This window comes from Pezoporus occidentalis, unplaced genomic scaffold (genome assembly GCF_034315485.1).
Source record: "Pezoporus occidentalis ecotype Australia unplaced genomic scaffold, CSIRO_AGI_Poc_V1 ctg12, whole genome shotgun sequence".
Classification (NCBI taxonomy): domain Eukaryota; kingdom Metazoa; phylum Chordata; class Aves; order Psittaciformes; family Psittacidae; genus Pezoporus; species Pezoporus occidentalis.
Window position 1 is genome coordinate 5,238,901 of NW_026912994.1, and position 23,536 is coordinate 5,262,436.

The 23,536-nt window shown below is 42.6% G+C and overlaps 1 protein-coding gene and 1 long non-coding RNA gene across 2 annotated transcripts in view; one reads left to right on the top strand and one right to left on the bottom strand.

The window, feature by feature from the left end:
- Positions 1-44: 44 nt before the first annotated feature.
- On the bottom strand, positions 45-4,406 carry LOC134157674 (uncharacterized). The gene is made up of 4 exons (XR_009962404.1): positions 4,263-4,406; positions 3,291-3,438; positions 2,065-2,116; positions 45-571 (listed from the first exon to the last, which is right to left on the bottom strand). It is a non-coding gene; the product is annotated as an uncharacterized LOC134157674 (long non-coding RNA).
- Positions 4,407-8,852: 4,446 nt separating this feature from the next.
- The window catches only part of SNX4 (sorting nexin 4), a 38,446-nt gene continuing 23,762 nt past the window's right edge, over positions 8,853-23,536 (top strand). The window contains 5 exon segments of the mRNA XM_062606871.1: positions 8,853-9,011; positions 9,013-9,129; positions 10,162-10,277; positions 23,084-23,222; positions 23,299-23,448. Coding sequence (XP_062462855.1) covers positions 8,868-9,011; positions 9,013-9,129; positions 10,162-10,277; positions 23,084-23,222; positions 23,299-23,448 — 666 coding nt within the window. The 5' untranslated portion in view covers positions 8,853-8,867.

Here is a 23,536-nt window from a genome sequence, read left to right on the forward strand (position 1 = left end):
AGAGAAAGAGAGGTTGTGATCAAGGTTTTTTGCAGCCAAAATGCATTCTCAAAGGTGAGTCTAATATTTTACAGTTATTGACAAATACATCAAATCATTTTTAGTGCATATGCAGCATTCTAACTTAGTGATTCTCCAGCTTTTTATTTACCCATTTTACAATTAATCTTTCAGTTCATTAATCAGTATTTGGCGGATACATAGTGTATTTGTATATGCTCATATGTGATCATTGTTAATGAGCATTTCACTCCATTGAACTTCAAGGTCCTTTCTTTGTATGAATCTATCCAATAAACTGCACCCACTACTTTCATAAACTATTTATAGTAGTTATTCTGTTAGGGAGGTGAATAATAATAGTATCTTTTTTCCCTTCTTCTGTATTTAAAAAGTAAAACCAGGAGGTGTTAGAGGAGGTACAGAGAGAGCTGATAAAGTGTGTTTCCTATGACACAGCTACACAAAGCATGTCCCTGCAGAGAGTTGCTTGGTGTGCTCGGACCTGCTTCAGGGTGCCCAGATGCAAGCTATCTTAGCCTGTCCTCCATGGAGAAATGGCCATATGCACCTGGAATAAAAGAGCAGAGAGCCGGATGAATGCCCTGAAGATACTGCCTGGGGTACACAGAGAAGATACCTAAGGAAGATCTGCCTGACCAGGGGAGCTGCCTCTTGCTCACAGCACTGGAGGACATTGACTTGATTCCTAAGCAAGGTGCTGCAGTGCTGTCCCTCACTAGGTTGTCTTTACATCAAACTGGGCATCTTTCTGTGTGCTGTGTAGTATTAATCAAGAAGAAATGGGTTGGCCTGAGTTACAACAGCTGAGGTATGGCCTTTGAGGGCTAAGGACATGAGCAAATATTTGGCAAACTTTTAGAAAGACATTATTTTCCAATAAGCATATTGAAACTGCTGTGTGCACAGTGGTTTCTTTGGGTGACCTCCCAGATCTCCTCTTTCTGATTCAAAGCATTTCAAAATACTCACAGGTCGCTCAGACTACTGGTTGGACTTTCACATGTGAGCCCTTCTGTGTGTTACAAGACAACTGGATACGGTCTGTGTTAGGAACGTCACAGATTATTCATGATCCATGGGAGCCCTCTTTAAAATCAGGAAGAATCCCCTGCTGCCTATGAAACTCAGAGAGAAATAATGTCCCCAGCAGGAGCCCGGAGGGGCTTTAAACAACGGTGGGCATTGACAAAACATGCTGTATGATTTGGAAGTGCAAGGGATATTATTTTTTTAGCAGCAGAACTTGGGAAGGCAGCAGGAAGCCTGCACAATGTCCCTGCAGCCAGAAACCCTGAGCTGCGGGAGCTGTGTTTTCCAAAAACCCAGTCAATCCCAAACAACTTCTGAGCCAAACTGAACCCTGTTGAATGCTTCATCCTGTCTGCAGAATAATCTTAGGGAGAGATTTGGAGCTGGAGCTCACCAAAATGAGAGGAAAGGCAGTAGCTGTCCCATGCAACAGTATCTTTACAAGGCAGTTGGGTTTCCACAGGAAGCTCAGCAAGGGGAAGCTTTTGGTGAGTGGTGTTTGTCCCGCTCTTCCTAAACTGCTGTGCTTATTTCTAGATGGTGCTGGACCTGCTGCTTGGAAAAACATGGTGTTGTAGTGACTTGGGCAGGGGTTTGCTTTCATAAACTGGCCGCTGGGCTCTGCAGGCTGCTTTCTGCATGGACAGAACCTGCCTGTTGAGCCCTTGATGCATGTAAGATTGCACAGGGCTAGATGTACCCTCTTGTAACCTGCATTTTCAGTCCACTGAGCTGAGGCTATTGTAAGCAAACCTCATGCAAAATAGGAAGAACATGAGGATGGGAGGTTTTTTCTTTCCTACCACAATGGCTGAGTAACCCTGGGCTGAGCAGGGAACCACGAAGCATGTGCCCCACTGACCTGGACTTTTTTCTGACCAACAGCTCTATTCTGGGGCCCCTGCTTATTTCTCAGACTTATCCAAGGAAAAAATGTGAACTAAAAATCCACCAAATATACTCAGGGGAAAGTGAGCAAGTACTCGCCTAGCCTAAAGTGCCTAAACTCACATTATAGAGCCTTGCTTCCATGAGAGAACACAGTGACCTCTGGAGTGAGACACTGGGGAGGAAGAAGAGATAAATGGTTATTTTTATTGTTGGCTTGTTTATTCCTTTTGGTGTAAATTCCCCTGCTCCTCTATTAGTGGTCTGGACAACCTCATAACTCAAGACACACTGAAGGCTGGATTTAGGCTGAGGAACATAAGGTCTCTGCAGGGTGATTTTTAAGTTGCGTTGTGGGAGCAGTTTTCCCAAAGTTCTCATTTGGGAGATAGAAGATATTTACTAGAGAAGTAAAATAAAACTTTGGACACCTGAAACAATATAGCATATATTTAAATGAAGGTTTCAAACAGCCTGGGGGTCCACTGTGGGAGGTAAGGCTCTGCAATCAATCAATAGATTTGAAGCTCCTAAGTTAGGCACTAAACACTCTTGTGCAGGGTACCATCATGATGGACAAGTGCCAGACCCAGGTGAGTCAAACCTCTTATTTTTCCCAGGGGCAAAGATTACCTTCATGTGAGAGGAACATGAAGGGAGGGAAGGGGAAGAAGTTAACCACATAGCCATGCCCTGGACAGTTCTAATGCAAGGGCCAATGCCTCTGAGCTTCCCTGAACCTCCTCCATGCTTGCTGAACCCCAGAGATGATAGCAGGGGCATTGGGTTTAAAATGACTGACCACAACAAAAGATGCTGGGTTTACTTCTGCAATCATATATTCTCTTGACCCTCTTGATTTCTTTCATGTTACATGACTCAACTAGTATCTATTGAGTTTGCTTTGTTCTTTTTCAGTTTGTTACTATCAGTATCAATGCTGGGCTTCAGATAAGCTCCATGAGTGTTTTTGTTGTGAAGAGGATTTGCTTTATATGTTGAAGTTTTAAAAGGCAGGTCTAAGGAAAGTGGCTACCTGATAGGATCAGGACTCAGCTTCTACTAGTAAGTACAAATCCATACTCTTAATTTATGTGCATATATTGTGCAGTTTTATAGAACTACTCCCATGTTGTCCTGGCAGTTAATTAAATGCCAAGAATTTCAGTTTCATCACTTCTGCATCTTATTAGCATGGCCTTGGTTTCACTGTGCCATCAGCAACAGTTGCCTGAATCTGCATTCACAAGGACACTGGCTCCAGTCCTGGGAGGGTTGAATAAATTCAAACACCATTGCCTGGTGGGCACTAAAGGTGCCTATACCTCTCTGGGAAAAATTCTCATTACCTTCCCACTGACTGCTTCATACAATTCTGGTGTTTGAGGTCACTTACATGGTACAACAGTTTGTGCTCTCTATCACTTAAGGGAGTGACTTCACCTTTGTCATTTTCCATTCTCTTGCTGCAGCTTGTCCCAGCAATAGTGTGGTAACCTTTCATGATCAGGTAGCACAAGGAGTACAGTCGAAGCTGGCAATGCCTCCTGAGGGACACAGCTATACCTCCTTTGGACACAGTGGCTCTGTCTGCATTGACACAACCATTCCTCCGAAGCCCTGCTAACTTCCCCATCCTCCTGCCTCTCAGCTAACACTTGTTTTGGGAGTCACACAGGATAAATGCATTTTCGAAGTGATGCCTGACTTTTGTTGGAGTTGTTCCGTGGTCCAGAAACAAAGGCCTGACTTCCAGCTTCTTTTAGACTGCATGCAACAGGCTCCTTCACCAAAGCTGCATTAAGATTAAGTAAAGGTCTAATTTGCCCATCTATGTAAAGTGTTAGAGTTGGTGGGTTTTTTTGTTCAATTCTGTCCTAAGTCTTACTGTTATCTTCCCATGAAGTTTTGAATTTTTCTCGTGGCTTGTTTTGTGCTGCTTTTGAAGCCATTTTTAGTAAATTTTTGTTCATACTATTGATGTGTTTGTACAGATCCTCTCAAAAATGTGATTAGTTTTAGCTTTCTTGTTTGTATTCATGGATCCAGATCTGCCAGTGCTGAAATGCATGGAGACCCCTGCTACCAGTTTCAGACCGAGTGGGATCAGGTGATCTCCCTCACACCAAAAGACATCCATATTTCTTTTCCACTCTCCACTTATCCTTCCATGATGTTTTCTTTCTCTGAATAATTAACAATTTTTTTTTTTTTGTTACTTTTCTTACTGTTTAGGGGCCATTTCATACAGACATTTATGTTTATAAGGAGCCTGAACTCATGTGAGGAGAGGATTTCCCATGTATTCTTTCTGAACTTACTTTTCCTCCTGCACTCTTCACATTGAAGCAGCTACTTACACATTTTACTGACAGTTCCTTGATGTTCATTCCTCTGTGTTGTTTTCTTAGGGAGCCTAAGCAAGCACTATTCTTTGTTCCATCATACAAATGACGTGACATGCAGACAGATGCCAGGATCTTCAGTGAAGATCAGCCTTTGAAGACCAAAGCACAAGATGGCATCACTTCAGCTGTTGGATGCCTCCAGTTAGCAAACGCCTTCGGGTCTGAAGGAATTAACCTGTAGAGAGAGGCATGAGCAGTCTGACAACCTGACTCTTGATCTTTGCATTATTATTACTGGTAGTGAAATTATGGTAGGATCTGGGAGCCTGAACCAAGGATCAGGAATGTGCTTTTGAAGGGAAACTCACAGCCATCATGCTTTGGCTTGCACTACAAGGCAGTCTTAGGACACACAGATGCTGAATTCTCTTTCAGCAGCGGCTAAACTGGAAGGTGCGACGGGTGGCCAGTCCCTGGGAATGGGCAAGAGGCACCCTAGAGAATATCCCCTAAAATATGTGTGGTGTGATGGTAGTCTGCAGCTCCAGCTGTGCTGCTCCATGAGCCTACTTGTACTGCACCTCACTGCTTGCAAGCACTGGCACTGCCAGACACTGCACCATCTCGTAGATGCGTGCCTTTCATCAGCAGGAATATTGGCCAGTTAGCTCGCTCTTCCTGAGGTTATTGAAAGGCCATGGTTGTTGTGGAGCAGAAGCAAAGCATAGTCACTGCTTTAGGTGTTTTCATTTAAGTTCTCAGTAGCAAAGAGATGGTTGTTGGTGATGGCTGTATTTTCATTTAATTCTAACTACTTCTAAGAAGTTGAAGGCATAAGGAACTCTAAATGAAGTTGTTACTGAAAATTAGTGTTGTAACGAAGGGGAATTGTCTGAAAAAATTCCCATTACTATGGCATTTATTTTTTGTTTAGGGTATGTTATTTGCTAGAACAAGCCAGGCTGTCAATAGATTCAAACAAGAAAGATAACATGCATAACCTTACACAAAGCATCAGGAAGCTAGTTACAAGGTAAGTGTAAATGCTTAGCTTTCTTGAGTAAAAAAGCAGTTTATCCAGAGTAACGGTAGGATTACAAAGAATGGACTTACAGATTAGAAAAAGATGGTGTCCCTGTTTGCCAGAGACTGTGGTGGAAGTCAGGAAGAGCTGAGAGAAGGGCACCTGGGAGCAGGGCAATGGGGCAGTCTGCTGCTTCTGCATGGAGTCATGGCTTAGAGAAAGTGTACTAAAACTTGCACAAAGAAGCACCTGTGTTTGGAGTATTGCTTTCTCTCCTATAAGATATGTAACTCTCTGGTAAGGAAGTCAATAGTGCTTTCATGTGAAAAGGTTGCTTCTGAGAAAATTTACCTCTCCAATGACAATTTCAGAGACTAAAGGGACTTGTAGGTAGGAAGCTGATTTGAACTTGGCTTCTTATGGTTGCTAAACAAACACCTAGTGAAGAGCAGGAGAGTGTCCTGGTTTCAGTAACCTGCAGGAAATCGGACTCACATCCTGACAAGCAGGGGTTTGAAGAGAGCCTGACTGCACTAGAGCTTGTCCCTAGCTAGGGGAGGAACACTACAGCTTTTTTGACAAAGTAGCACAGCTTCTGGAGGTACTCCTGAAAGCAGTACTGTGCTGGGACCCTTTCTCTGGGAAGAAATACTGCTAGCCTCCTTTGCAGGCTGAAGTGGTGAAATGTGGCCCAGGAAGAGCACTTCATTGGAGGCTTTGGTGCTCACTGAAGACCTCTTCATTGCATAGGACATCTCACATACTCCTCTAAAGCTCCCCACGCTATAACGCATGTGAGGGCTACCCAGGCTGTTGGGTGTCTTGATTTAAGCACTTCTGTCATTGCCCTCCTCCTCCATACGTAGTGTTTTAACTCTTCTCCGCATCTCTTAGTAGCATGAAGAAAACTCAAAGCTGAAAATAGCTTTTGAAACGACTGATGTTAGACCTGAAAATATGACTGTACTTTTTGATAATGTTGTTTCCATAATAAAAATATTTAATACAAAGTCTGATATCCTGCATGAGCTTCACATAAATATTTCCATTATATCTCTGATATGGATCAGAAAAATTTCAGTATACACATCCTGCAAATGCAAGTGTAATTGATATAACGTATGTATCTTATTGTACATCTTGAGTAAACATAAGAAAACCATGCCCTAATGGAAAACAGACTTTGTCTTACAATGTGCAATCATGCTTTTACATCTAAACTGGACTTTGAGTTTAGAAAACAAATCTTAAATCAGTCCTATTCAGAGGACAAATCACAGCTCACATACTTGTTAAAAACTTTTGTTCTAGGAAAGCCTTTTGTGGAAAAGCTTGTGAAACTCCATCCAGCTACATTAGTGGAGGGGTGGGAAAGAAGGGATTGAGGTATCAGTTCAAACAATCTGAGGAAAAAGTTGAATAAACATTAAAGACAACAGAATAGAAACCAGACGCCAAATATTAATTCATGGGGGTCTTCAAAGGGGACTTGGGGATTTATTTTAGTTGTTGTTGAAAGAAAAAGATTAATTTTTGGATGAAAAATCTATGCAAATTCAGCTCTGGTCAACACTAAAAAAAAAAATTTCCTCCTCAGAGCAGAAAAAAGGCAAAGCAAAAAACCCTGTAATATCAACTCTTTAATTCCCTGAGGTGGCCTTTAACCTGGGTTTGAAAAGGGCAGGAAAAGAAAAAAGCTACGTGAGAATAATAAAAGACATAATCAAAGAACAGGAATCTGGTGCAAAAATGGGAAATCTTAGGGAAACAATGTAATATGTAAACCAGAGAATGGTGGGGCTGAACGAGTGTCCAAAATGATGTCTGGCATACAAGTAGTAAATACGAAGAACTCCTCCGCCCTGTTTGCTGGCTCCATGAACACTGTGTGGGCACCATGGGATTGTGATGGAGTAAATCCAAAGACTATAGTAATGAATATATATAGGATCATAGAATCATAGAATGATAGAATAGTTAGGGTTGCAAAGGACCTTAAGATCATCTAGTTCCAACCCCCCTGCCATGGGCAGGGACACCTCACACTAAACCAGGTCACCCAAGGTTCTGTCCAATCTGGCCTTGAACACTACCAGGGATGGAGCATTCACAGCTTCCTTGGGCAACCCATTCCAGTGCCTCACCACCCTTACAGTAAAGAACTTCTTCCTTATATCCAATTTAAACTTCCCCTGTTTAAGTTTTAACCCGTTACCCCTTGTCCTATCACTACAGTCCCTAATGAAGAGTCCCTCCCCAGCATCCCTATAGGCCCCCTTCAGATACTGGAAGGCTGCTATGAGGTCTCCATGCAGCCTTCTCTTCTCCAGGCTGAACAGCCCCAACTTTCTCAGCCTGTCTTCATACGGGAGGTGCTCCAGTCCCCTGATCATCCTCGTGGCCCTCCTCTGGACTTGTTCCAACAATTCCATGTCCTTTTTATGTTGAGGACACCAGAACTGCACACAATACTCCAGGTGAGGTCTCTGGAGAGCAGAGGGGCAGGATCACCTCCTTCGACCTGCTGGTCACGCTCCTTTTGATGAAGCCCAAGATATGGTTGGCTTTCTGGGCTGCAAGTGCACACTGAAGCTGGCTCATGTTCATTTTCTCATTAACCAACACCCCCAAGTCCTTCTCCACAGGGCTGCTCTGAATCTCTTCTCTGCCCAACCTGTAGCTGTGCCTGGGATTGCTCCAACCCAGGGGTAGGACGTTGCATATATATATATATATTTATATATACATGTATTGATATATTAACTGCTGTTGGGTAGGAGCTGTCGGGCAGAAACGCACAGTAAGGATTGTCCCTGCTTGATGATAAGACACAAGACAGTTGAGGCTTTTATTACATAAATGACAGGGCTGAACTCCAGAGATTTTAACTACTCAGGTACCTCCCGATGAAGTGTGGCAGGGTGGGTCACTCTTTGGTGTTAGCCGGCAGGTATGGTGGGCAGAGAACACTCTTCTGGATGTTGTACCACTGCTGGGAGGGAGTCGATGGGGAAAGCAGGGCAGACGGGAGGGTTAATGAAAGCAAACAGCATGATTGAGTCCTTTGGTGCTTGTAAAGGAGCGAGAGCAGGGAAGTAAAGGGCTGATGGGCTTTAAAAAAATAACCCGAGCTGCCTAATGTTAACCAACATCCTGTGGGAAAGTTAGCAGCTGCTGAAAGCGGCTCTATAAAACAAAATGACAAGTCATCCTGCTACGGACGAAAGATAGACATGGCATGGGTGCATCAGGAACTCTTCAGTGACCCGCGAAATAAGAGAGGAACAACAACAAAAATGAACGTTAGAAATAAACATTCACAACTCTATGAACGAGGGTAAGCGCCCGGGGCACGGCAGGAGGTCTGTCCGTCTCCTGGGCTGGAGGCTCACGCTGCCTAGCTTTGGGCGAGCGGAGCAGTATGACAACGAGGGGTGGCTTTTACCCTGTGTTCATGAGGCGGTGGCCACCGCCGGGTACCTAACGGGGCAGTTCTGGGCAGAAAGGCGTGCAGGACGTCTACAGCCTGCAATGGGCTCGGATCGAGTCAATCGATGAGCACCGGCCGAGGCGGGCCGGACCGCCTCACCCAGCACCCCAGCCTCGGCCCGGACCCACCCCCCGCCCCGCCGCTCTCTCTAGGACCTGCGATGAGTTTGCCCGCCGAAGTCGGCCTCAGCGCCTGCGCGGAGGGAGGCGGTCGAGCCCGGTATCCCCATGGAGAGCGCAGAGGCCGAGCTGAGTGATAGCCGCTCGGAGGAGGACGGCGCCGCACCCTGCAGCGGCCTCCCGCCTCCGGAGCAGTCCGCAGCTACGGTGAGGGTGCGGAGGGTGGCGGCGGCGGGGCGGAATCCCTCCCGCGGGCTGTCGGCCTCGGCACGGCCTACTCCGCCGGGGCTGAGCACCGGCCTTTCCTGAGTATGCTGCCCGGCCGCCGTGCCGCTGGCCCTGGGCAGGTGGGGAGGGATGCGGGGTTCGGAGGGCAGCCCAGCGCTGCCCGCGGCGACGGGAAGGGGCTACAGGTGGGGATGGGCCCTCCCGCTGCCTGCCTAGGGCCGAGCCCCCTGCCTGGGGGAGCTAGGGGCAGAGCTGTGCACCCCGACTCTCTGGGCTGGGGGCTTCTCTTTCCAGCCCCATTGTGGAAGGGGTCAGAGGGCTTTGTGCGCGATCACTCCTCATCCCCGGCGCCAGATCTCTGTTACTATTTATTACTATTCTCAATTTGTCTTTCTTCTCCCCCTTAAACTTCACAAATAAGCCCACCTCCCTTTCAATTCAGCATTGCCTTTCTAGGGTGAGTGTGTGGTCCTGACTGGTTTCTGCTCACCAATGTGTAAAAGATAATGATTCTCCTCTGAGAGATTAAATAGAAAACATCTCAGTCCGGATATATTCTGTTTCCTGTGAAAGGGGAGAGGTGTGTCCCAGGTGCCCTGAGGAGGAATTCACCGGGAGTTGGGAAGTGTTTGGGTAGAAAGTACCGGAGTTCACTTTGTTGGTGTTTGTTTGTTTGTGGTTTTGTTTGTTTTTTTTTTCTTTTCCGGGAACGGTTACTTTGTTACCTGTGAGAAAAAAATATTTTTCCTTCCTGTCCTCCTGGCTCATGATGGCTTTTGTCTATTTGTAGATTTTGTTGGTTTTCTTTTTTCCCAGAAACAGTTTTTTTTGTTTTCAGTTGCAAATGTGATACAGAACACAGGTATAAAACGAAGCCCTGCCAAAGCCTTTATCCTATGGAGACCTGCCTTATGTAAATGAATGTGGTGTGGAAGAAGGGGAGGCAGGGTTAGTGGCCTTTGCCCTGTGTGGCTGATGTTACATGAATCTTTATTTTCCTCTTCTAAAAAGATGGAAGACTGTTTGGCAAAAAAAATGGAAATCACTGTTTCAGAAGCTGAAAAACGAACTGGGAGGAATGCCATGAACATGCAAGAAACATATACTGCTTACCTCATTGAGACAAGGTGGGTGATGAGAGCTCACTCTGCAGTGTGTGGATGTGCCATTCTAAACATACTCTCCCTCCATCCACCCCTGAAAATATTCAGGTACAGCTGATGAAAGGATCTAGCTGGTTTATGACTTGTTATGCAATTATCAACCTACTCTAGGGGATCTTTTCCTGTGAAAACTTGGCATCAGATCTGCAGCAGTACTAATGGTGATGTTGTGTAACTGTGTATGTGGAAAAATGAGTGCTTGAAAGATGTTGCTTTAATATGGTGTCAACAACTGTTTGGTTGTTTCTTAGACATGGTTTGGATAAACTTATACACGTACGGATGAGATTGTATATGAGAAAGGTTGGGCATTGAGGTCTAAAGTGATGGTTAGGCTTGGCTGAGATCACAAGAAAATAAAGAAATCTCATGATGTATGTCATGTGGTCAAAATTTACTTTCCCACTAATATTTGAAGTGTTTTGCTTGATCTGATCACTACATACTCCTTGTAGATCCTCAGAAGTTTGAGGTTAATTAACTATTTCCTTCCTTCATACTAGCTTGAGCTTTCACTGGAGAACTTACTGCTTGCTGTTTCTCTTCTTGTGTTAACAAGATGAATAATACAGCTATGGTAAGCATGCTTAGTACTACAAAGACAACTTGCAACTTTAAGTCTTGAGTAGTGAAAAAAAGCTTTAAAATATCTTACAAGTTGTTACTTTCCAAACAGTTACAGATAACTCCTGTTACACAGGATGGTGTTACTCAGCTGAAGCAAGAATTTCAAAATTAGACTTTATTAGGAGTTTTTTCCTCCCTCTTTTTTATAGTAACAGTTTTAACCTTTGGGCCTTGCCTCGTGAATGATCTGCTGTACAGATAAAACCGTCTGAAATAAAGCAGTTGCATTTTACAAAGGCTCTGAAGAGTTCAAACTGTAATACTATCACATAAGTCTCTAGTTCCTGGTAAAAGTTACTTTGCTTGTTTAATTGATGAAGGAACGCACCAGTCACACTGACTGCAGGCCTAGTGGGGTACGGTTACTATATTTTTGATAACATTTAAGGATAAAATCCAAAATAGACATTATGTTTTTCAGATATTGTGGCTCTTTGTCAGTTGCTCAGATGTTAAAAAAAAAATACTTCTACAATGTATTGATATCAAAGATCACCTCTTCTCACATAAGTAATGTTATTTTTCTTTTAATGATACTTCTGAAGGAAGAGAGAAGAAAATTGGTATCCTTGGTGTCTGACTGTGATGGGAAGTGTGCTCTGGAGGTGTCTTTATGCAGCCCCATAATATGCTGACTGCATTTTCTTTCCCAGTCTCTCTTCCATTACTTTAGACTCATTCTCTCACTCCTGCTGATCTTTCCCAGTGGCTCTTTCATAGTTGCAAAACTGTATTTTGCTGCCCAGATTTCTTTAATTCAGTAAGATTTATTTTATTCTGTGGTCAGCAGATACCAAGACCAATTACATGTTTGTCACAGAATTATTGAAAATGTGGGTTTGTCACATCTCTAATAAAATGGGTTCTCTCTTCCTTTTGCTGAGAAGGCAAAATTTCTTGCATAAATATAGTTGGCACTATTAAATGTGCTTCCTGCTGAGCATGTAGCTGTAGCCGGGCTTCACAGCAATTTGTCTGTGGGTAACAGGATACTTTGTAGCTGAAGAATAAACTCAGTTTATAGTAATATAAAAGGAAGACCACTTAATACTAGTTGCATTATGTTTGTGTGAACTAGAGTTCTGCCATGTTCTCATGGGTGGCTTCAACCACCCTGACATCTGTTGGAAGGACGGTACGGCCCGGCACAAGCAATCCAGGAGGTTCCTCGATTGTGTAGAAGACAACTTCCTTCTGCAAGTAATAGGGGAGCCGACAAGGAGAGGTGCCATGCTTGACCTTGTGCTCACCAACAGGGAAGGGCTCGTTGGAAATGTCACTCTCCAGGGCAGCCTTGGATGCAGCGATCACGAGATGCTCAAATTTGAGATCCTCAGGACAGTGAGAAGAGCGTGCAGCAAGCTCACTGCCCTGGACTTCAGAAGAGCAGACTTTGCCCTCTTCAGGAACCTGCTTAGTAAGGTTCCATGGGATACAGCCCTAGAGGGCAGAGGGGCCCAAGACTTGGTTGATATTCAAGGATCACCTGCTACAAGCTCAGGAGTGTTGCATCCCAACCAGAAGCAAGTGCAGCAGGAGGGCCAGGAGACCTGCTTGGACGGATAAGGAGCTGCTGAGGAAAATTCAAATGAAAAAAGAGGCTTATAATAAGTGGAAGCAAGGACAGGTGGCATGGGAAGAGTACAGGGATGTTGTCCAGGAAGCTGGAGACCAGGTTAGGAAAGCTAAGGCCCAGTTAGAATTAAACTTAGCTAGAGGTATTAAAGATAACAGGAAGGGATTCTACAGGTACATAGCAAATAAAAGACAGACTAGGGAGAATGTAGGCCCCTCAGGAAGCTCTCAGGAGAACTTTCTACACAGGATTTGGAGAAGGCTGAGGTTCTGAATGACTTCTTTGCCTCGGTCTTCACTGCCAAAGGCTCTGACCAAACCACCCAAGTCTTGGAAGGCAGACGCAGGGACTGTGAGAATGAAGACCTTGGGCCCACTGTAGGAGAGGAACTGGTTCGAGACCGTCTTAAAAATCTGAACGTGCACAAGTCCATGGGTCCTGATGAGATCCATCCGAGGGTCCTGAAGGAGCTGGCAAATGAAGTTGAGAAGACACTGGCCATCATATTTGAGAAATCATGTCAGTCAGATAAAGTTCCCGATGACTGGAAAAAGGGAAATATAACCCCCATTTTCAAGAAGGGGAAAATGGATGACCCGGGGAGTTACAGAGCAGTCAGTCTCACCTCTGGGCCTGGCAAAATCTTGGAGCAGATTCTCCTGGAAGGCATGCTAAGGCACATGAAAAACAACAAGGTGCTTGTTGACAGCCAGCATAGCTTCACTAAGGGGAAATCCTGCCTGACCAATTTGGTGGCCTTCCATGATGGGGCTACAGAACTGACGGACAGGGGTAGAGCAGTTGATGTCATTTACCTGGCCTTGTGTAAAGCGTTCAACACTGTCCCACGCAACATCCTTGTCTCTAAATTGGAGAGACATCAATTTGATGGGTGGACCACTCGGTGGATAAAGAGCTGGTGGGGTGGCTGCACACAAAGAGTTGTGGTCAATGGCTCAATGTCCAGTTGGAGACCAGTAACAAGTGGTGTCCCTCAGGGATCCGTGTTGGGACCGGTTTTGTTTAACATCTTTGTCGGTGACATGGACAGTGGGATTGAGTGCACCCTCAGCAAGTTTGCCGATGACACCAAGCTGTGTGGCTCGGCTGATACCCTGGAGGGAAGGAATGCCATCCAGAGGGACCTTGACATGCTTGTGAAGTGGGCTGATGCCAACCTCATGAAGTTTAACCATGCCAAGTGCAAGGTCCTACACCTGGGTCGGAGCAATCCCAGGCACAGCTACAGGTTGGGCAGAGAAGAGATTCAGAGCAGCCCTGCAGAGAAGGACTTGGGGGTGTTGGTTGATGAGAAAATGAACATGAGCCGGCTTCAATGTGCGCTTGCAGCCCAGAACGCCAGCCATATCCTGGGCTGCATCAAAAGGAGCGTGACCAGCAGGTCGAAGGAGGTGATCCTGCCCCTCTGCTCTGCTCTTGTGAGACCTTACCTGGAGTATTGTGTGCAGTTCTGGTGTCCTCAACATAAAAAAGACATGGAACTGTTGGAACAAGTCCAGAGGAGGGCCACAAGGATGATCAGGGGACTGGAGTACCTCCCCTATGAAGACAGGCTGAGGAAGTTGGGGCTGTTCAGCCTGGAGAAGAAAAGGCTGCGTGGAGACCTCATAGCAGCCTTCCGGTATCTGAAGGGGGCCTATAGGGATGCTGGGGAGGGACTCTTCATTAGGGACTGTAGTGATAGGACAAGGGGTAACGGGTTAAAACTTAAACAGGGGAAGTTTAGATTGGATATAAGGAGGAAATTCTTTTCTGTTAGGGTGGTGAGGCACTGGAATGGGTTGCCCAGGGAGGTTGTGAATCCTCCATCCCTGGCAGTGTTCAAGACCAGGTTGGACGAGGCCTTGGGTGATACGGTTTAGTGTGAGGTGTCCCTGCCCATGGCAGGGGGGTTGGAACTAGATGATCTTAAGGTCCTTTCCAACCCTAATTATTCTATGATTCTATGATTACTGCTATCTAGGATTTAATTTCAGTTTGAACTGAGGAGTTGCATCTGGGTGAGTAAGAGACACAAGATGGGTGCAGTTGCAACTCCTGTATGTTTGTTACAGAACGGGAGCTGAGCGTTAATTTTGCTAGTGCTGATGAACCTCTTTTCAAAATGCGAGTGATGGTGTGGTTTCCTTTTTCGTTTCGATATGAAAGGATTTATTACTGTTCTCACGTTTTCATGTGACTTCTGTTGACTTTTTTTTTTTTTAAAGTGCTATTTTACCTCAGTGTAGTTCTGTTTTGTTGAGTCTACTGCTGGAGACTGCAGAGTCTCAGCAAATTCCAAAGGTCATGCTTCCTGAAAGCATCCCCTTTATTCTTGCTTTACACCTTTCTGCATTAGCTAACTAGATTTTTGTGGTGAGCTGTTTCTGTTCAATTAGTCTTCAAGTCAGTTTGCTTCACAGCTTCTGTTAAACTATACAGTTATTTAAAAATAACTTAGGCTTTATATTATCCCTGTGAGAACAGAGGACACTTCTGCCTCTTTGTGGAAATGGTATTAAGGCAAGTACAAATTCTTATAATGAAGATGTACAGCTAAGTATTCCTTCTTGAAATTCAGGCGCTCAGCATATCACTTGCTTTCTGTAATGGAAATTGCAGCTATCCAGGATCTCACTTAAACTCAGACTAGGTTGCTTGTTGGAGATTTAGACAGCTGTGTCTTGTATCAGAGTCTTCATTAAACTACAAGAACTGAGGTAGTAGAAACCCCAGAATTTGTCTCAAGGTTTTGTGCCTTTTTCTTTTCATTACAGAGCTGAAAGTTAATCAGCTCTGTGCTGATGGACTTTTGGTACCTTTAGTGCCTTTTTTCCTGTTCTCCTTTAAAGTAAACAATTTCTTCTGTGGTAGTAGGGTACTTCCATTTAGTTAACTTGCTGCCACCCCTGCTGACTTTCAGATACCCCGCCTGGTCCTCCTGGCCACAATATGATGACTGCAGTGTTTTGTTGGTTTGTGTTGTTTTTTGTTTTGTTTTGTTTTTTAATACGGCTTTAGGAAAAAGTAACACAACTTCACGCAGTCTGGTAGCTGACTGCTTAATAGCCAGATCCCTGGTTTCTAGCCCTACTAGTCTTTACTTCCTTTTGAAGTGATTTGAAGGGGTGGGTCACTATAGTTCCTTGTTATTCCCCTAGCATGGCTGGGAAGTTACTCATCTTAGTTCTGCTTTCGGTGTTTGGAAAATTTTCTAATTGTGACAGAAATGATACATGCTTCTCTCTGAAGACCTTGGATTGCCCATCCAAAGTATAAGGAATTTTAAAGAAGTTTCAGTAAGAGAAATGAATGTGGAAATCAGTAGCCAGCCAGGTCACAGTTCAGTAGCAGCAGTGCTGCACCATGGGACTTGAAGAGTTTTTCCTTTGTTACGATCTGTTTGAGTTCCTTACCCAAAGTCTTCTGTTCTATACTGGGCTAGGTAAAGAGCCCAGGCATGTGTTTTCAGGGGAGAGGTACAGAACAAATGCCCTCAGAGAAATATTGTCTTCTGATAAAACAACAATGCAGATTTTGGTCATTTAGAGTCAGGAAGGCGTGTCTACTCCCTCCAAAGGAGGTGTTAGGAAAAGAGGAAGAAAGTCTGAATTCAGTGTGAGCTTTAAACTGCGAAGAGTCAGGAGGTGAAAGAAGATGGAAGAGTTGAAAATTTAATTGACTGCTGATTTTTACTTAATTGATCTTGTGACTCATTAACATGCCCAGTAGATGTGTATTTTAATTAAATACAGCAAACTGGGTGACAGGGGAAAAAAATGTATCAGCTGGCTGTGATGCATCTTCTGGCAAGAGAACTGTTTCATCATACAGCTTGGTACGTGACTTCTAGTGTCTTACAAAGTACCTAGGTGATCTATAATGGTTGCTTTTCTGTCTGTTGAGAAGCCTAAATACAGAGACCATTTCTAAGAGCTAATGGAAGAAGTTGCCCAGCCCTCTAAGATGGTATTCCTCTACAAAGAGAGTGAACCTTGCCCACTGTCAGGGAGTGGAAGTTTCTCTTCTTGTACACTGGAAGGTCAAAGGCTGAAAGCAAAGTTGCTGCTTCTGCAGTTGAAGAGGTGATTGCTTTTACGAGGAAGTAAACAGATGTATTTCCTTCTTGTTTGATTTAATACTTTGCAGCCATTCCTCTTTTTATTGCATTCAGAATTGTTTATGGCTCATTTCAGATAATTAGTTTAAAATGGGAAATGGGAAGAGTTAATTAGATCGACTAAAGTTTTCACATTGGCACTTTGAATTAAGGTCAATGAACATGACTTTTGCACTAATGTAATCTTCTAATCACTTATGATAACATCAGTTGTGAATGTAAAAGCTGAAGGTTTCAATTTTTCTTTTTTTCAGGCAGGTAATTCGGTCAATGAATAACTCGCATTGTTATAATTGTACTTAGAGGGAAAACATATGGTTTTCCTGCCTGAAGACTGTACAAGTATTATATTGTATTTTAAAAACCAAAACGAATTGAGAAGTTTGACTGAATGTCAACAAGTGATTATAATCTTAATTGAAACTGCTGTGCAGTACTTGCATTTAATGGTGGAGTTCGTAATGTGGTTTAAAAAATTAGATGGTAATGAAGGTATTAAATGTAATGAGTACCTTTGTGGATTTCTATTTCCTTTCTGGAACGGGGTTCCTGGGGAGAAATACTGTTGTACTTGGTGATATTTTATGGTCTCATATGTAACCAGGTGGAGACATTTTTGGTGTGGTTAAAAAAAATGATTTCTATCATCTTGCTTGCCTGTCCCAAATCCGTGCATGCAGTTCCAGACTCTTATTACCTCATTTAAAAGGCAGTGGTGTGAACTCAAGCTCATAATTGAGGGCTGTACAGTATTTTCCCACCACAGCTTTGCGAAGAACTTTGCTGCTCCCTTCCTTTACCCAACACACTGCAGTGCTGTGAGAGCAGAATATGACTGCTTTTACTGTATCAAAACCTGGGTGTAAGGGGGAATCTTAACTAGTATTCATAATTTCAAATGTGGGCTACATTTAGTCAAGTGGGTTAATTTATAAAATGTAGCTCCTTTGTTGGGGCTACACAGCTGCCCTCCTGAAATGTTGTCTTGCCTCTTCAGTTACTGAAAGTCACTAAACTGAAGTTTCACAGCCCCTGGAAAAAAAAGACTGGGGCAGGTGCTGCTGGTGACAGAGGCAGCAGGGATGTCTCCCTGTAGAGTGTGGTGGCAGGCTCTTGCTGAGGTGCAACTGTTAGGTTTGCAGCTTTTTGCAGTGGCAAAGAACATCCAGATGTTTCTTTGGACAAGTGTCTGTCTGCCTGTTTTGCTGTCGCATTTGCTTCCTTTACCTGTTGTTTTGGGTGAAAAGCAGTTAAGAGACAAGAACTGTGTTATATAAAGAGAAAAGCAACAGCTGCAACCAGAAAAGGCAGCATTCACACTTCTAAGACAGTGAGAATAAATGCATGTTAGAATAAAGGAAGTAAGTATGATCTGGGAAGAGAAATAATGTCAGGCTGCTTAAAACAGACTATGTTTAGGAGGTTTTATCAGATGCTGTCTGTTTAAAAAAGAGCAAACTATACAGGAAGGTTTGACCTTCAAGGTTCTCTAGTAGTAATTTAGCCTTTTTCTTCAGGGTATAATGTAGGGCTTGTGTGCCCCTCATGAGGATTGTAAAAGCTTGATTAACTTAAACTTAGGAAAGCCTAGCCTGTTGTCCACAGATCGACAGATCGACTTTGTCAGAAAGAAATGACAGTAGGCTTTAAATCTAGTAAACTTCCATAGTTTCTTCAGTGTGGGCAGGGAAAGTGTGGTGAGTGGCACAATTTGCTTCTGGCAGTCTGCTTCGTTCATCCTTGAGTTCTTGAGGCTCCTTGTGGATGTAAAACTTCAAGTGACAGGGTACCTGTATCTCCGTTGTGTGGCGGTAGTAGTGGTTTATTCTCACATAGATCGAAGCTTCTCTATAAAGCTGTGGTCCTTCCGTGCTAAAGCGCTACACTTCTAGATGACCTTTAAAAAATTTTGGTTACTGTTTAATTTTCTGCTCGGTATTTGTGTGCATGTGTGGGCTGAGATGTTACTATTCTGATTATTGTGTTTTCATTTTTTTGTTTGTTGTGTGGGTTTGAGTTTTTTCTAGTTTGTTAATAACTAATGTGTTGTTCATTCTGAGAAATACAAAGCTGATACAGCAGGCGTATTGAGAAGTATTTTTGCACAGTTAAGGCTCCACATGGTCTTCACTGCTTCTAGTTTATAATTAACTCTTCAAAACAGTCATGAAGCATTAAGAGAGTAATTTACACTGTAAGGCTCTCTTGTGATCTCGTACAATGACAGCTTACTGATGGTGTGTTGACCTGAACCCTTACAAATGATAAATGGATTGCTACGCTATTAAAATATGTGAGCATCCTATTGGTGTATTTGCCTTCCTTCAATATTTGTAGACTTGGAATGTGAAATATAAGTGCTTTCTCTTCTAACCTGAAACCGGTACTATGGAAGTAGAGTATATGTAGTTCCACAAACAGATTTGAATCTGTGAAGTCACTTTTAAATTCTAAAGACATTCTTTTTGTTTTAGTTTTTCTCCTGTTAGTTTGTATCAGAGCACTTAGTTGAAATTTAAATGATAATGGGACTCTCTTGGCTGTAGGAATTAAGAGTTCTAAGAAAAATACACATTAACTTTTACATGATAAAGCTGACTTGACAAAAATGGGTGTGTAGAGAAGTGGCATGCCAGAGCAGGATGAGTTATGGCAGATCAGCTATGGAAGATAAGCTGCCTAACTATACTGCTAATGTTTATTACCGTAACTGTATGTGAGTGCTATAGAGAGACCACATACAAATGCATACTACCAAAAATTGGGATAGTTCTTTTCTATTATCTTGTGCAGTTATATATCTGTAGAAGTGCACTTGAATATAGAGTAGGAATGTCTGGGTCGGAAACTTCCTTGAAAGAGAAACTTCTCATTCTTCTCTGGGCTGACCTCATTGATGTTACGTTATTCAGAAAGTGATAAATTTAAGATTGGACTTTCACTGCATTGGGAATTGATTGGGTTAGAGGCAGAAGACAACACTTCAGTATGCACTGTGTTGAAATGGAACAGCCAAACTTTTCTAAGTACTCTGTATTCAGGAGGTGGAAAACTTTTATATTTGAAATTGTTCATGGCAATGTAAGCCCATAGAACAAGTTAAGTGGAGATGAAAAATAATTGCAGCCAGTGGTACTTTTCCTTAGGGGCTCATATTGACAAGAAAAATAAGAATAATATTTAAAACATAAACTGACCTATTCTTCTTGAAGTTTGCCTTTGGTGGCAACTTCGTAAGCCTCTGTAACTCTACTGTATGTCTGAAATGTGTTAGGCTGACACAAAGCGTCAGTAGTATGTGCAGGCCAAGCCCGCCTCTAGTTGCGAGGTGATACAGTCAGTCTTAAAACTTCAGTTGAATTTTAAAAAAAGATGAATAATGAAACTCTCATATTACAGCAAAATAAAAATTGGAATGAAGAGCTAGTTAAACACAACTCCTGTGCCAGTGCCAGGGTGGCATTTGCCGTGGCCAGGAAATGGTTATGAGTAGGTGTGACTGAGACATTTAATAGCAATAGACCAAATGCATCCTGCAGGGTTGTTTTTGTTTGTTTGTTTGTTTTTGTTTTAATTTCTTACTCTCTTTCCTGTCTGATAGAACATCCATTATATTGCAGAGAACTCCTTGTTCCAGATCTTGGGATCTGGATCTGTAATCTTCCTGCTTTTAGAGTAAAGGTGGCTGCTGTCTGCTTCACTCTATGCAGTGTGTCTGCCTAACTCTAGGTGAGTCTCTGGTGTCTTCCTGCTGGTGCAGCACCGTCTCTACCTGCAGTATGGATGGGTCTCCAGGAAGCCCTGGCCTGTGTTTTTTCTTGTCTCTCTCTTCATGTTTGCTTGTGCAGTATGTTTTCAGACAAGGGTCCATGTAATCCTGTGATGTATTGATGGTGGCTATGTTGCTTAAGGGTTGACGATGACCCATGCAGAAGTAGTTCTCTTGAAATCCATGGTGTAAGTTAGTGCAACTGGTTGACAGCTGCTGAAGCTGAAGCTTAAAAGGTTCCCTAATTTTGAAATACTTTTATGTATTTCAAATACATAAAAGGAAGGGCTTGGAAGGGCAGTTTGTTTACCAAACCCTTCAGCTTTCAACTAAACAACTGATCTTCTAGGGCAGAGTATCTTAATTCTCTATGTATTAAGTTTATCTCCAACTCGGCAATAGTGTAGTCACTAGATGCCTGCTCTTAGCTGAAGCATTCTTGAAATGTTTAAATTGTGCAGTATTTGTGTAGGGAGGAATGTTGCACAGCCTGTCATCCCAGCACTAAGGTGAGCTTACCTGCTTCAAAACTCTGTGATTGCAGTTGCAACTGTGTTGAACTGAAATACTCCAATAGGGAAGAATTCTGTGGGATGATGGCAGTGTGAATTACTGGCTGTCAGCAGTATGTTCACCTTTTTTTCTTTTTTATTCGTAAGTCAGTCTCAAGCAGTTTTAAACTGCATCAGTTTGTGTTGAGTGCTTATGAATGCATCCTTTTTCTTCCTTGTGATTTCTTTTTTCTACAAATTCAGACACCTGGAATAAATGTCCTTTCTGCAAGGCAAGGATGGATGTACAGAAAATGTTCTGCCCTGCCTTATTTTAAAAGATTCCTTTTGCATAATTCTGTATTACATCAACCTCAAGAGGTAACTATGCTTAAAAAAGGGTAAAACAAGGCTGTTCCTCTCTAATTAGAGTTGAGAAATGGATGACAAAGGCTTCTTGTATTTTAAGCGTATCGAATAATTGGGACCATGCTGGAGTGGGAGTAAGATTATTTGTTTTTCAGTAAGGTCATTAAAAATCTAAACTTGTAGGTTAAGAATAGCTTAAAAAAATCAGTACTTCTTTTGCTATTTAGATGATTTTAAAACTCTAGTCCAGAAAGTGCTAATGAATTCAGGAACTGTATAGCCTGAATTCTGCTGGAAGAAATAATGTAGTACCCTATTCTGCCTATTAAACCATTGGACTAAGTACTTGTAGTTTATAACTTACTGTTCCCAGTTCTGGGCTCCCCAGTACAATATGTAGACATACTGAAGCAAGTCCAGCGAAGGGGCCATGAATATGATTATGGACTTGGAGCATCTGACATACAGTGAGAGGCTTAGAGAGATGGGGTTGTCCAACCTCTGGAAAATATAGCTTCTGGGATATTAGCAATGTGTACCTGGTGGTGTAGGTAGAGATGGAATCAGGCTCTTTCTGTGATGCACAGAGACAAGAGGCAATGGCCATAAATTTAAATTTGGAAAATTCCACTTAAATGTAAGAACTTTTTTACTGCAAGGGTGGCCAAACGTGCGAGTGGGTTGTCCAGTGTGGTGGTAGAGTCTGTGTCCTTGGAGAAACTCAAAACCCAACTGGATGTGGCTCTGAGCCACCTGCTTTGAATAAGGGAGTTGGTCTACAGACATGCAGAGGTCCCTTCCAACCTCAAGTAACCTGTGTTAATCTCATAACATAGTTAATACTGTTTCATGTAGGTTTATGCCTGTGCTTTGTACACTAATTAGTTGCTTAATACAAGAACTAAGGTAGACATAGACATCACTGGTTTCTGTTAAATCCTTGTCTGAATTGTATCTGTATTTATTCTGACATATGCTAACTGCCAAGAAGTGTTACTGACCTGATGCTTATTTTATGATAATACAAAGTATTTCTATTGCTTTAAATGTCTTATATAAATAATGATTTTTTCCCAAGCATTTTTATTACTCTTCAATCCTATAATATTCCATGATTTCTCCTTTTGTAATACCATAAGATTCTTTAATACCTTGCTAGGTGATGTTGGCTTTAAGTTTTCAACAGGTTTTTCAGATGCATCAATTTTATACCTGCTTACTCTCTCTTCAGCTAATTTGTTAGACTGCTACTTAGTGCAAAGTAGCACTTTGAACAAAAACAAGAAAAAAGTTTGGAAGTGCTTTGAAATTTGCTACGTTTTTCTAAAAATACCCTTTAAAATGTCTTAATATTTTTGACGTTACATTTTTAACTATTCTAGCTACTGCAGGCAGGACAGTTTTTCTCCTCTGAAGTAACGACTTTCTTATTAAGTAATAAATTCCTTCTTCTAATACTCTGTATCCTTCAGCTGCTCATGAAATTGTGCTGGATTGTTTCAAGAGGAATATGTTTAATTCTGTAGTGATGTGAACTAAGTCACTTGTGACTGTTTACTTGACTGTGGCATACCTGTTTGTTTGGGTGTGATGAAAATGTGTTTCTAAAAAATTTGAGTGCTATCAGGCAGGAGTTACAAATATTTTTAAATGAAGTTTGTAGACATGAAATTCATTAAGGCTACTCAGATTATGGGCAAGCTGTGCAGTAATCTTTACTGGGTAACTATTTTTAGGGCTTTTGCTATAAGTGTACCGATGGTAAGAGGGAAAAGGCAATAGCTTACAAACACTCAAATTTGCTATTTTATCTTTCAGAGCTGTTGAGTCCCAGAGCGAGGGACAGTGCGCTCCAGTGGACTCCTTGTGGCGACGTTACAGTGAATTTGAGTTGTTGAGGAACTATTTGTCAGTTACCTATCCACATATTGTTGTTCCACCTTTGCCAGAAAAAAGGGTAAGGAGGCTGTGGCTGCAACTTGTTTTGTGTTGTTTGTTATTTACTTACTGATAACACTCTTCTGTTTAAATAGGCTGACTTTGTTTGGCATAAGCTATCAGCAGATAATATGGATCCAGATTTTGTGGAAAGAAGAAGAATCGGTTTGGAAAACTTCTTGTTACGTGTGGCTTCACATCCTGTTCTTTGTCAGGAGAAAATCTTTTATTCATTTTTAACACAGGTATAGTAAAGTGGTATGCTTTCTAATTACACTCTTTAATGATTATTTATTTAAGATAATGTCCTTTTGCTCTTCCCTCCTATTTACC